Here is a 12,236-nt window from a genome sequence, read left to right as displayed (position 1 = left end):
GACTGCCCCCAGGACAGAGCCCCCCGCCTGCAGCCCTGGTTGGCTCCAGCTGGGGAAGAACTGTTTGCCCTCCCTTTGGCTGTGTGGGAGATGAGGGGTCTTTATCTAGCAAATATTTGTGCCTTGATAAGTGAGCTGAGCGCTGGCCCTGACATTCCTCTGTGGCTCTGCAGAGGCACATCCCTCACAACAGCATCTCGAAAGTAAATCTCTTTCCCCCCAGAGGTCACCAGCCAGGGGGATGAAAGTGTGGTGCCCTCTAGTCACTGGCGGCCAGGCCTGTGGGCTGTGGATGGAGGTCTGGACTCGGATTCCCACCCCCTCCTCATCCTGCCTGCCTCCAGCAAGAGAAGGCCTGGGGCCTCCCTGCTGATCTTTGAAATGCTGTTTTTCTCTCTCAATCCCAAGGGGACTCTGGAGTTGGCTAAGCAAGTGAGCAGCCTTCCCCTGGTCAATTACAACCTGCTCAGATATATCTGCAAGTAAGTGACTAGGGGTGGGGCTTCTCTCTCCTGCGGTCTGGCTCCGTAAGCCCTTCACAGGGGTCGGGGGGCCCACCCACACATCTATCAAGCCAGTGGGGGATATAAAAGAAGTCTCTGCACTTACAGAGCTTATCATAGTCCCGGCTGGAGCAGGCAGCCTTATACAGTCCTGAGTACATCATTCCTGAAGGAAAGCGAGATGGCCTTTGTTCCTTCTGCCTCCCCTGGGTGCCTCTCACCGCCCCTCCCCATGGGTCTGCTTCCTGACCGTGACCTGGGCTCAGGGTGCCAGGAGAGGACAGGTAGGGTGAACCTTCACCAGCCCTGCATTTGAGGGTCTGAGCCTTCCTAGGCAGCTGTACCCAGTGCAGCTGGGGGAGTTATGTCCTTCCACACCAACGACAGGCCCTGGTTCCAGTGGCCTTTACTTCTGATGGCCCTCCAGGTCTCAGGAAGCTCTGCCCTCTCCTGAGCCTGGCAGGGGCAGCTGATTGTGTCCGGTAGCCGTGGAAAGATGGGCACAGCTGAGCACGGGGGCCAGGCAGCTCCCGGCAGATCTGGAGTCAGGATCTGCTTCTCTGCCAACTGTCTCTTCCTTTCTTTGTAGGTTTCTGGATGAAGTTCAGTCCCACTCAGATGTCAACAAGATGAGCGTCCAGAACCTGGCAACTGTCTTTGGGCCTAATATACTTCGGCCGCAGGTAGAAGACCCAGTGACCATTATGGAAGGTAATGGAGGGGGTGTACATGGTGGAACTGGGTGCTCAGGGCTCACGTCGGTCCTGGACACGTCCTCAGAACCCTCACACCTGGCCAGCAGGAAGGGTGGCCCTGCCCCTGGGCACTTGGAAGCAGCCTCTCTGGACCTCCTCACTGCCTTCTCCAGCCCCTCTTCCCCCATGGGGTCAGCTCTCAAAGGAAAAGGAACTTTGCCCTGTGGATGGGGTCATAAGGTGCAGTTAGAATGATGGGAGCAGCTGAGGGGGTGGAGGTGGGGTGGAAAAGGTCAGTGCCCTTGCCCTTGAATACATACAAATGTTTTTGTTTTACCAAAGTAATTTTCAATTAAGTAATTGTCACAGGCTTCTTCTGGATGTCAGAGCTCAGCAAACCCTGGGGATAATATGTTCTGTAATGAATAGTCATAATAAAAAGATTTTAAATAATATAGCAACCGCAGCCGCTTTCCACACGTCAGAGCCTCTGCTGAGTGCTTTCCTTCTACCACCGCATTTCAGTCCTCACAAGAAGCCCCCGGTTACTGCCCCCATTTGACAGATGAGGAGGCAGGCCGCGAGAGGTGAGGTGACTCTCGCAGTCTGACGTTTCAGAGGGCACACAGGTGCAGGCTGGCCTGGACATGAGCGCACTGCTTGGAGGCCCCATAGAAAGACCATCCTCTCTAGTGTGAGAGTCTAGCTGCTCACAGGAAACCCACAGCCATTTGAGCCAAGGAGTGGAGAGGCTGGCAGAACTCACGCAGAGCCTACCTGACGCCAGCTGGAGCCTGCTGCCCCTGGCACGAGGCAGGCTGAGGGCAGAGTGGCCGTTCCTGTGGAACGTGAACTAGGGGAGGTGCGTGGGGCTAGGGGTGGGCCGCAGAGCTTTTCCCTGTCCCACCCCCAGCTGATGGGGTGTCCCCTGGGGGTTGTTCTCTTGTTTAGCACTCCCTTGGCCTGACTGGTAGTCTCCCCAGAGCTCCCACCTGCCAGGTTGCACAAATGCCTGACGGCAAATGCTCTCCCTGCTGAACTGCCAAGTTCTTGCTTCACCTAGTAAAGACTGTTTACTTAATGCTCCCCATGACTCTCCATTACTTCTAGTGGGAGTAGAAGCACTTGACCTTCCTCATCACATAGACGCCTCCTCCTGTCTCTGGTCTTTGCTGGAGGATAACAGGAGGGTAGATACCCTGGTCCCTCTGCAAAGCCTCCCTTTGTCACTGACCCCTCTCTCCACCCCACAGCCTCAGGAACTGAGTCCCCACATATGCCACAGGCTGTGTCTCAGGGGCTGTGGGCTGGAGAAGAGGAAGCATGTGCTTGTGTGTGGGGTTGTTCATGTTAGGGGGGGCTGGCTATGTGCATTTGTGTGTGATTGTGTATGGGGTTGTGTATGTGTGACTCTGTGTATGGGGTCGTGTATGTGTATGACTCTGTGAATGGGATTTGTGTATGTGTGTGACTCTGTGTATGGGGTTGTGGACATGTGACTCCATGTATGGGGTTGTGTGTGTGTGACTCTTTGTATGGGGCTGTCTATCTGTTTGACGCTGTGTATGGGGTTGTCTATGTGTGTGACTCTGTGTATGGGGTTGTGTGTGAGTGACTGTATGGAGTTGTGTATGTGTGTGACTGAGTATGGGGCTGTGTATGTGTGTATGGGGTTGTGTATGGGGTTGTGTATGTGTTACTCTGTGTATGAGGTTGTGTATGTGTGCTCACATGCACCCGTAAGACATCTCAATTCCGTGTCCCAGAGCCCTGTGCCCCTCAGAGTGGATAGTCAGGCATAGCCATTGTGGGCAGCAAATGGGGCAGCCAAGAGGGCCCTGGCATCCAGGTCCTGGTTTCCAGTTTCAGCCTGCCCCTGGCTCACCCCACAGCCTTAACCAGCATTGTGTCTGCTCCTCCCTCCACCAGCTGGTTGGAGTAGGCGTGAAGGCTGAGTGCCTTTCTGTGCTCCAGACCCCACATTGGAGGAGGGGCATTTTGGGTATGGTCCTTCTGTCCCCATCTGAATTTGGAAAGTGTGGTGTCCATCCTTACCTTTGGAGCGGAAGATGGCGAGCTCTTGTCGAGTCCACACTTACAGAGTAGCCTGGTTTGAGGCTACTAGCAGAGCTGGGTGCCCTGGGTCCAAGCTGCAGCTTGCTGACTGGTCTGGAGAAACTAGACTGGAGGCATTCACAGTTAACCTTTTCTTATTCCTTCTTGGCAGGCACTTCTCTGGTCCAGCACCTGATGACCATCCTGATCCGCAAACACAGCCAGCTCTTCACTTCAAGGACCGTGGAGGGGCCAGCCTCCCCACGCGGGGGCCCACCATGCACCGTGGGATGGGGCTCCGAGGAGGTCACCAGGGACGACCAGGCAGAGCCCGGCAGTCCCAGCGCCCCCTGCCTGCCCTCACATAGGACCTCTTCTCTGGATGGGGCTGCCGTGGCGGCGCTCTCTAGAACCTCTCCCATGGGCCAGGGGAGCCGAGGCAGCCCTGCTGCCACCAGCCTTGGGAAGAAGGTGCAGACTCTGCCCAACTGGAGGTCTTCCTTCCGGCAGTCAGGGTCCCGGTCGGGGAGTCCGAAGGTGGGCACCTCATCCCTGGAGGTCCCCATCATCTCCTCTGGAGGGAACTGGCTCATGAACGGGCTGTCCTCCCTGCGAGGCCACCGCCGGGCCTCATCAGGAGACCGGCTCAAGGACTCGGGCTCCGAGCAGAGACTCTCCACCTACGACAATGTGCCCCCGCAGAGCTCCTTTCCCAGCACACCCAGTGTGGCCAGCCTGCCATGGTCTGGGGTCTCCTCCTGTGAGGCCTCGGCCAGGGGCTCGGTCAGCAGCTGCACAGGGTGCCGGGCCAGCGACTCCTCTGCCTGCAGCTCCCTGCACGTCGAGGGGGCCCTCGAGCCCTCCCCTGTCCTCAGCAGCAGCGAAGAGCGCAGATCCGTGGATCTGGACCATGGCCTGGATGGAGTGGGCGCCTGCATCAGCAGCAGCGAGCCCAGTGACCCGGGCAGCCCCGCCCAGGACCACGCCCGCCGAACCGAGGTTCTCCAGGGCCTGGTCACAGAGCTCAGAGCAGAGCTGTGCCGGCAGAGGACTGAGTATGAGACGAGCGTGAAAAGGTAAAAAGCCTTGTTGGGCGAGTGCAAGACTGGCACTCCTGGGCTGGGCAGAGCACTCGCAGTCAGCAGCTCACTGGGCACCGGTCCTGGGCAAGCAGCCTCTGGCTTGGAAAGATAGCTCCTGGAGGCAGGGCTCAGAGCAGCCAGCCCCTAGGAAGCTGCCTTTCTGGGAGAAGTTTCCCTAGGACAGGGCTGGGAATGGAGGGGTGGGGGTCCTCTGTCTGGGAAAGCTTGGGAGCCGAGGGCCTAGCATGCAGCCAGGACTCCATGAGGCCAGCTGACTAAAGGAGGGAGTCAGAATCTCAGCCTGAGCTGCTCAGAGTACCTTTGATGGAGAGGTTCGGAGTGGAGGTCCCTATGTGACCCTCAGGGAGGAGGCAGGCCCCCCAGAATGTCCTATAGTTCAGGAACTGGGAATGGGACAGGGCCTTTGTGCACTGCAGGCCCCAGGCCAGCCTGACTGACCCACCATGGTCGGGCCTGATGTAGAGTGAGGACACCTGGATGGAAATCCAATTTCCTCTGAAAAGGGAGCTGACCTTGCTGAGCCAAGCCCTCCCTTCTACCGGGTCACAGAAGACGCCCCGTGCCGCCCTCTAAGGCTTGCAGGCTTGCTCACTGATGGGCCCTGGTTCTGTCCTCTCAGTCCCTGTGTGCTGAGGGCTTTTTCCCTCATAGTCATCAGCAGAGCCTATGGGTCTCCCCAGGTGGCGCTAACGGTGAAGAATCTGCCTGCCAGTGCAGGAGACAGACATAAGAGTCTCGGGTTTGATCCCCGGGTCCGGGAAGATCCCCTGGAGGAGGGAATGGCAACCCACTCCAGTATTCTTGCCTGGAGAAGCCAATGGACAGAGGAGCCTGGTGGGCTACAGTCCATAGGGTTGCAGAGTCGGACACAACTGAAGCAACTTAGCACGCACACAGAGCCTACACTAGACAGTGAGCAGTGCTTCCATCAACATCTCAGACCCTTTAGCTCCTTTCGCCCCAGGCCTTGCATCAGCTGACTGACCTATGAACCCATGTCCCACCCACTAGCAGAAGGCTTCAGTGGGCTCTGAGTGCTTCCTTTTTCCATCAAACAGTGGAGGCTGAAAGGATTCATGCTTCCGTTTCTGAGCATGGGATTCCCACGGGGAGCTGGAATGGCAGCATCTGACCCTCTTGTCCTGCTGGCAGCTGTCTCCTGGGTACCTGGGGAGTGTCAGGTGTGTGCTAGCTCTGTGTTCATGGGGAGAAGATGGCAGGAAAGGGGCTATGAGGGCAGTGGCCACTGCCATGGGGGAGATCAGGGGTAGGTGGGGTCACAGTAGGTGATATCTGAGCCAGGACTTGGCTCAATAGGAGCCAAGGACCAATAGGATTGGGCTGAACAAGGATGAGAAAGGATACAGCATGAGTAAAACCCAGGGTGTAAAATTGTGGAGAAAACCCACAGGGTAAGCACTGGGTGGAATATACCAGGCAGAGATAGCAGGCAGGAACTCCCTGCAGATTCACTGGAAGGTGAGGACTGCTGAAGCTGAGCTTATAGAGCACACAGGACTTGGAGGATGCTGTCTGAGGGCAGCCTCAGAGGGTCAGAATCAACCTGTCACTTCCTTGGCTATTTATGGAGGTGACTCAAACTTTCACCTTCTCGAAGGCTGGAGTCCTCAGGGGAAATGCAGTATTGTTGTCTAGTGGGCTCTGGGTTCAATCCTTGACCCACTGTGCGTTTGCTGAGTGTCCAGGCAGGCTCTGAAAGCGTGAGGTAGCGGGGGTGGGGTAGGGGGTGAGGCCTTTTGCCAGGAGTGCTGCTTTGATTTTATTCCCAGCGAGATGTGAAGCTGCTGGCAGGCCTAGAGTACTTTGATCACTTTGATGAGGTGCGCTGGCTGCTGTGTGCAGGAGTGCTTGACAAGGCAGACAAAGACCAGTTAGGAGGCCACGGAGATCCAGGCCAGACCTGTGGGTGGCATGGACCTAAGAGGCAGCAGTCGAGGTGAGCAAGCGGCCAGATTCAGAACATGTTTGGGTTCTTCCAGTTGATCAATTGTGGGATGAGAAAAATAACTGACTTGAGGGACACCATTTTTGTTTTGGAAGAAGGTGGTCTCTGAGTAAAGAGACTGGGGCTGTAGGAGGGTGACTTGGGAAAGGAGGACAGGAACTCACAGGAGCAGGAGCTGTGGGTCTGTTAAGCTGTAGATGCTTATTAAGTTTCTGAGTGGACTTGAGGGAGATAAAGATTGAGGGTTGTCACTCAACCTGTCACTCACTCACCACTTCTGTGGTGCCTGGAGCCTGAGGCTGGACAAAATCCCTTTAGGAGATTTTGGAAGGAAGGAAGGAAGGAAGGAAGGAAGGAAGGAAGGAAGGATTTTGGAAGGAAGAGGGGTGGCCTAGGCCATTCTCCAGAGCACTAGGGGGCGAGGAGGATCTTGTGAAGGAGAAGCCCAGAGGGAAGGAGAAGCAATCAAGAGGCTCATGGGGGGACCTGCTGCCCCCACTTTGCGGGGGGGGTGTCTTCTGACACTATGTCCCCCCAAGATGGGAGGTTAGAGTAAAGGGAGGCTTTTTCCCTTCTCCATGGTTTTTTTTCTTTTTTAATTGAAGTATAGCTGATTTACAGCATTGTTAATTTCTGCAAAGTGATGCAGTTTTAATACACATATATTCTTTCTCATATTCTTTTCCATTATGGTTTATCCCAGGATACTAAATATAGTTCCCTGTACTATAAAAAGGACCTTGTTTATCTACACACACACACACACACACATATGAATAGTTTGCATCTGCTAATCCTGAACTCCAAATCACTCACACACACACACACACACACACACACACACACAGTTTGCATCTGCTAATCCTGAACTCCAAATCACACACACACACACACACACACACACACACACACAGTTTGCATCTGCTAATCCTGAACTCCAAATCCCTCCCTCTCCCACCCCCTCACCCTGCCCTTGGTAACTACAAGTGTGTTCTCTGTATCTGTGAGTATTTCACAGGTAAGTTCATTTGTGTCATATTTTAGATTCTACATATAAGTGATATCATATGGTATTTGTCTGTCTCTTTCTGGCCTACTTTACTTAGCATAATCTCTCAATCCATCCATGTTGCTGCAAATGGCATTAGTTCTTTCTTATGACTGAGTAGTATTACATTGTGTGTGTGTGTGTGTGTGTGTGTACACACACACATCTTCTTTATCCATTCATCTGTTGATGGGTATTCAGGTTATTTCCATGTCTTGGCTATTATAAAATAGTGCTGCTAAGAACACAGGGGTGCATGTATCCTTGCGAATTAAGAGTTTTGTTTGGGTATATGCCCAGGAGTGGGGCTGCTGGATCATATGGCAGCTCTTTTTTTTATGTTTTCAATTTTTTTTTTTTTTTTACTTTTGACCATGTTGCATGGCTTTTGAGAACTTAGTTTCCTGACCAGGGATTGAACTCATACCCTTGGTGGTGGAAGCACAGAATCCTAACCACTGGCACATGTGTGTGTGTGCACGCGCACACACACATGCATTGGTCGTGTCCAACTCTTTGCGACCCCATGGACTTAACCTGCCAGGTTCCTCTGTCCACAGAACTTTTCAGGTAAGCATGCTAGAGTGGGTTGCCATTTCATACTCCAGGGGGATCTTCCCACCCCAGGGATCGAGCCTGTGTCTCTTGCATCTTCTTAATTCTTTACCCCTGTGCTACCTGAGAAGCCCCACCTAACCACTGGACCGCCGGGGAATTCCTAATTTTAGTTTTTTGAGGAACCTCCATACTGTTTTTGTTAGTGGCTATACCAACTTACATTCCCAGCAATAGTATAAGAGGGTTCCCTTTTCTCCACATCTCTTCAACATTTATTATCTGTAGACTGTTTAATGGTGCCCATTGTGACTGATGTGAGGTGATACTTCACTGTAGTTTTGATTTGCATTTCTCTAAGGATTAGTGATATCAGCATCTTTTCATGTGCCTATTGGCCATCTGTTACCTCATCTTTGGGCTTCCCTGATAGCTCAATTAGTAAAGAATCCGCATTCAATGCAGGAGACCCTGGTTCGAATCCTGGGTCAGGAAGATCTGCTGGAGAAGGGAAAGGCTACCCACTCCAAATATTCTGGCCTGGAGAATTCCATGGACTGTATAGTCTATGGGATTGCAAAGAGTTGGAGATGACTGAGTGACTTTCACTTTCTACCTCATCTTTGGGTAATATCTGTTTAGGTCTTCTGCCCATTTTTTGATTAAGTTGTTTTGTTATCAAATGAGCTATTTGTATGTTTTGGAAATTAATCCTTTGTTGGTCACATATTTGCAAATATTGTCTCCAGTCCATAGTCTCTTTTAATTTTATGGTTTCCTTTGCTGTAAGTTTGGTTAGCTTCCATTTGTTTAGTTTTACTTTTATTTCTGTTGCCTTGGGAGACTGATCCAAGAAAACACAGGCACAGTGTCAGAGAATGTTTTACCTGTGTTCTCTTCTAGGAGTGTTATGGTGTCATGCCTTATTACTTAGGTCTTTTGGCCATTTTGAGTTTATTTTTCTGTATCGTGTGAAGGTATGTTCTAACTTCACTGATTTACACACAGCTTCCAACTTTCCCCAAACCACCTGCTGAAGAGACTGTCTTTTTCCCACTGCATGTCTTGCCTCCTTTTTCAAAGATTAATTGACCAAAGGTGTGTGGGTTTATTTCTGGGCTCTCTATTCTGTTCCATTGATCCATGTATCTGTTTTTGTGCCAATACCATGCTATTTTGATTACTGTAGCTTTGTAGTATTGTCTCAAGTCTGGAAGTGTTATGCTTCCTGCTTTGTTCTTTTTCCTTAGGATTGCTTTGGCAATTCTGGATCTTTTACAGTTCCATATAAATTTTATTTGTTCTAATTCTGTGGAAAATGTCATGGATAATTTGATAGGGATTGCATTAAATCTGTAGATTGTTTTGAGTAGTATGGCTATTTTAACAATATTCTTCCAGTCCAAGAGATGGGATCATGTTTCCATTTCTTTGAATCATCTTCAATTTCCATTATTAATGTTTTGCAGTTCTCAGAATGTAAGTCTTTCACTGCCTTGGTGAGGTTTATTCCTAAGTTTTTTGTCTGTTTCTTGTTCTTTTGATGCAATTTTAAAGGGGATTGTTTCATTGTCAGTGTAAAGAAATGCAACCAATTTCTTTCTGGCAATCTTTCATCTTGCTACCTTGCTGAATTCGTTTATCAGTCCTACTAGTTTTTGTGTGGAGTCTTTAGGGTTTTCTACATAGTGTATGTCATCTGCATATAGTGATGGTTTTACCTCTTCCCTACCAATTTGAATACCTTTTATTTATGCCTCTTGCCTGATTCATGGGTCTAGGACTTCCAATAGTATATTGAATAAAAGTAATGAGAGTGGACCTCCCTCTCTTGTTCCAGATTTTAGCCCTGCTCCATGCTTTGTCTTCAGTAGTTAAGGGTGAAGGCCTAGGCCTTGTGGGGGTGGGAGGAATGGGTATTTGCTCCATGTACGTCATGTGCCAGGTGATACACCGTGGGTCTCGTCTCCTTAGTCCATCACAGCTACAGTGCATGGGTGGAAGGTCATCCCCGGCGTTTTCAGGACTCAGTGCAGTTTACGTCCTGCCCACAGTTTATATCTTGTAGTCAGGTCAGTTCCCAGAGCCAGCCACAGTGCGTCCCTGAGGCCTTAGAGGAGTGGGTCAGCTGGTTGAAAAGATGAAAGGCCTGTGTTGTACTCTGTGGTAGCAAAAAGGAGCAGTGTCTGACATGCTGGGGAGGATCAAGAGAAGCTTACCAGAGGGTGAGATATTTGAGCTGGGGTATGAAGGCCGAGAGGGAATGGAAGCTGAAGTGAGAACCTGAGTGGGGTTTCCTGTGAGTCGCTGTGTCTAGATGGAGTTCAGTGGGTCTTGTAGAAGAGCAAACGAGGCGACAGTTTCCTGCTTCCCTCTCGGTGTAGGGCTCAGTCCTATTCTCTGCCAGCGAGTGGTCCAACCCTCACTATGTCAGATAACCAGGCGGGAGGGTAAGTGGTCTTCTACTTGAGTGAGAACTCAGGGAGGCCCCCTGACCTTGAGTGCTAAAGGCCAAGAGAAGGATCTTGGGGGGGGGGGGGTGAAGCCCCAGAGTCTTGTGAGGATATATGGTCTGTGAAGCCTCACCTGGCACCGGGTCTGAATCCACAGCATCCTTCCCCTTTGCCATCAGGTCTGAACAGCTACTTTACCCCATCAAGTGTCTGCCAACAGTGGAGCTTGCTTGCAAACCTCAGCCCAAGTCTAAAACAGTGTCTTTCTTCTTTGATTTTTTTAAGACTCGAAGAAGGTAGTGCCGACCTGAGGAAACGAATGTCACGACTAGAGGAAGAACTAGACCAAGAGAAGAAAAAGTACACGATGCTGGAAATAAAGTTGAGGAACTCGGAGCGGGCACGGGAAGATGCAGAAAAGAGGAACCAGCTGCTGCAGAGAGAAATGGAGGAGTTTTTTTCAACCCTGGGAAGCTTGACTGTTGGGGCAAAAGGTGCCAGAGCGCTGAAGTAAAGGAACCAGCAGAGTTCGTTTCTGCTGCGTGCTTGTCCTCCCAGCCTTCCACAGCCTCAAGAGGAGCCAGAGCCTCTGCAGCTGGACCTGGGCTTCAGTGGTGCCAGGAGAGCCGGCCCGGCTGGAGAGAGCAGCCCCGACACCCCGTCAGGAGCCCAAGCCCCACTCGGGATCTGGAGGCTGCTCCGACCGTGCAAGATGTGGCAGGCATCAAAGCGGCAGTCCCATGACCATCAAAATAGATGGCACATGGGATCTGAGTAGCCCACCAGGAACTTTCTGCATTCTTTATTAAATGTGCTCTCAAAGCATGATGCCTGGGTGCCTGACTCCTTTATGGTCATGCAGAGGGAGGGTACCAAGTGACCTATTCTATTTCTCACAGGGTTGGAAGTCCTCCAGGTGTCCCATGGGTGGAATGGCATGGAGGAGCCTTGAGAAGTGGGTGGCAGAGCTCCCTGAGAGCACCCAGTGTTATCACGGTCACTGAAGCTGACTTAGGCACATCTGTGTGCTCTCGGCTCGATCTCCTGTGCTCAAGGCAGGATGGTTTTCCTCACTGTTTGCTCCCCCTCTAGCCACTTGGGCCCCTGCAGCTGTTATCTATCTGGAATTTGTCTCAGGCCTTCTACTGTAACCTGCTGTCCTTTGCGTGGCCCCAGCTCTGCTGCAGAGCCAGAACCTGTGAGTCATAGCTCAGCAGGGGTGCTGTACTCCCTGCTTCTGCCCCCCAGGTTTGTGCAGGGTGACAAGGCATGACTGTAATGGAGAGGTGAGCCTGTTTCGGGCAGGGTGATGAGGCATGGCTCTGTAATGAAGAGGGGGAGCCCGAGTGATGACCAGTGTCTGTTCTCTGTCCTCCAGGTGCCACACCTCAGCTGTGCCCACCTCCTTTGCAGATTCCCCTCGAGCTGGTGCCAATCCCTCTCCCTTCCCTGCCTGCTTACCTCCATCCTCCAGTTCATCCCCAAGGCTCCATGGAGGCAGTTTCTTCAAGCAAGCCTTTCCCTGGCTGCCATCCCACTCAGCCCGGGCCTGGGCCCGAGTTCCTCAGGATGGGCCTTCAGGGGCACCAAAGCAGCCACCTCTGAGCAGAGGGGACTGGCGTCTGGAGAGCAGGTAGTGCAGGCACCATTCCCTTCACTTGCTCCTGCTCACGGTATACTTCCCTGTCACTCTTCACAATCCTCAGCAGCCAACTGTAATAGTTTTGGGGGGAGTGGGGTCACCAAAGTGCCCTGATTCCTGACTACCATCTCTGGAGAAATCACTCAGGACAGCTACCCATCTACCTGGAATCAGGTATAAACTATTACAGCAATGCCCTAAATGCCAGGGTGCTGG

General features: G+C 52.0%; 1 protein-coding gene across 4 annotated transcripts in view; it reads left to right on the top strand.

Moving 5' to 3' along the window:
- The window catches only part of ARHGAP22 (Rho GTPase activating protein 22), a 139,915-nt gene extending 128,711 nt beyond the window's left edge, over positions 1-11,204 (top strand). For all 4 annotated transcript variants that reach the window (XM_065922765.1, XM_065922762.1, XM_065922763.1 and 1 more), the window contains 4 exons: positions 409-482; positions 1,093-1,214; positions 3,426-4,329; positions 10,664-11,204. In XM_065922765.1, coding sequence (XP_065778837.1) covers positions 409-482; positions 1,093-1,214; positions 3,426-4,329; positions 10,664-10,892 — 1,329 coding nt within the window. In that variant the 3' untranslated portion in view covers positions 10,893-11,204. The remainder of the gene's footprint in view (positions 1-408; positions 483-1,092; positions 1,215-3,425; positions 4,330-10,663) is intronic.
- Positions 11,205-12,236: the final 1,032 nt, after the last annotated feature.

This window comes from Muntiacus reevesi, chromosome 2, assembly GCF_963930625.1.
Source record: "Muntiacus reevesi chromosome 2, mMunRee1.1, whole genome shotgun sequence".
In the NCBI taxonomy this organism is placed as follows: domain Eukaryota; kingdom Metazoa; phylum Chordata; class Mammalia; order Artiodactyla; family Cervidae; genus Muntiacus; species Muntiacus reevesi.
The sequence above is the reverse complement of the archived record's forward strand: the minus strand, read 5'-3'. Positions and strand labels throughout refer to the sequence as shown.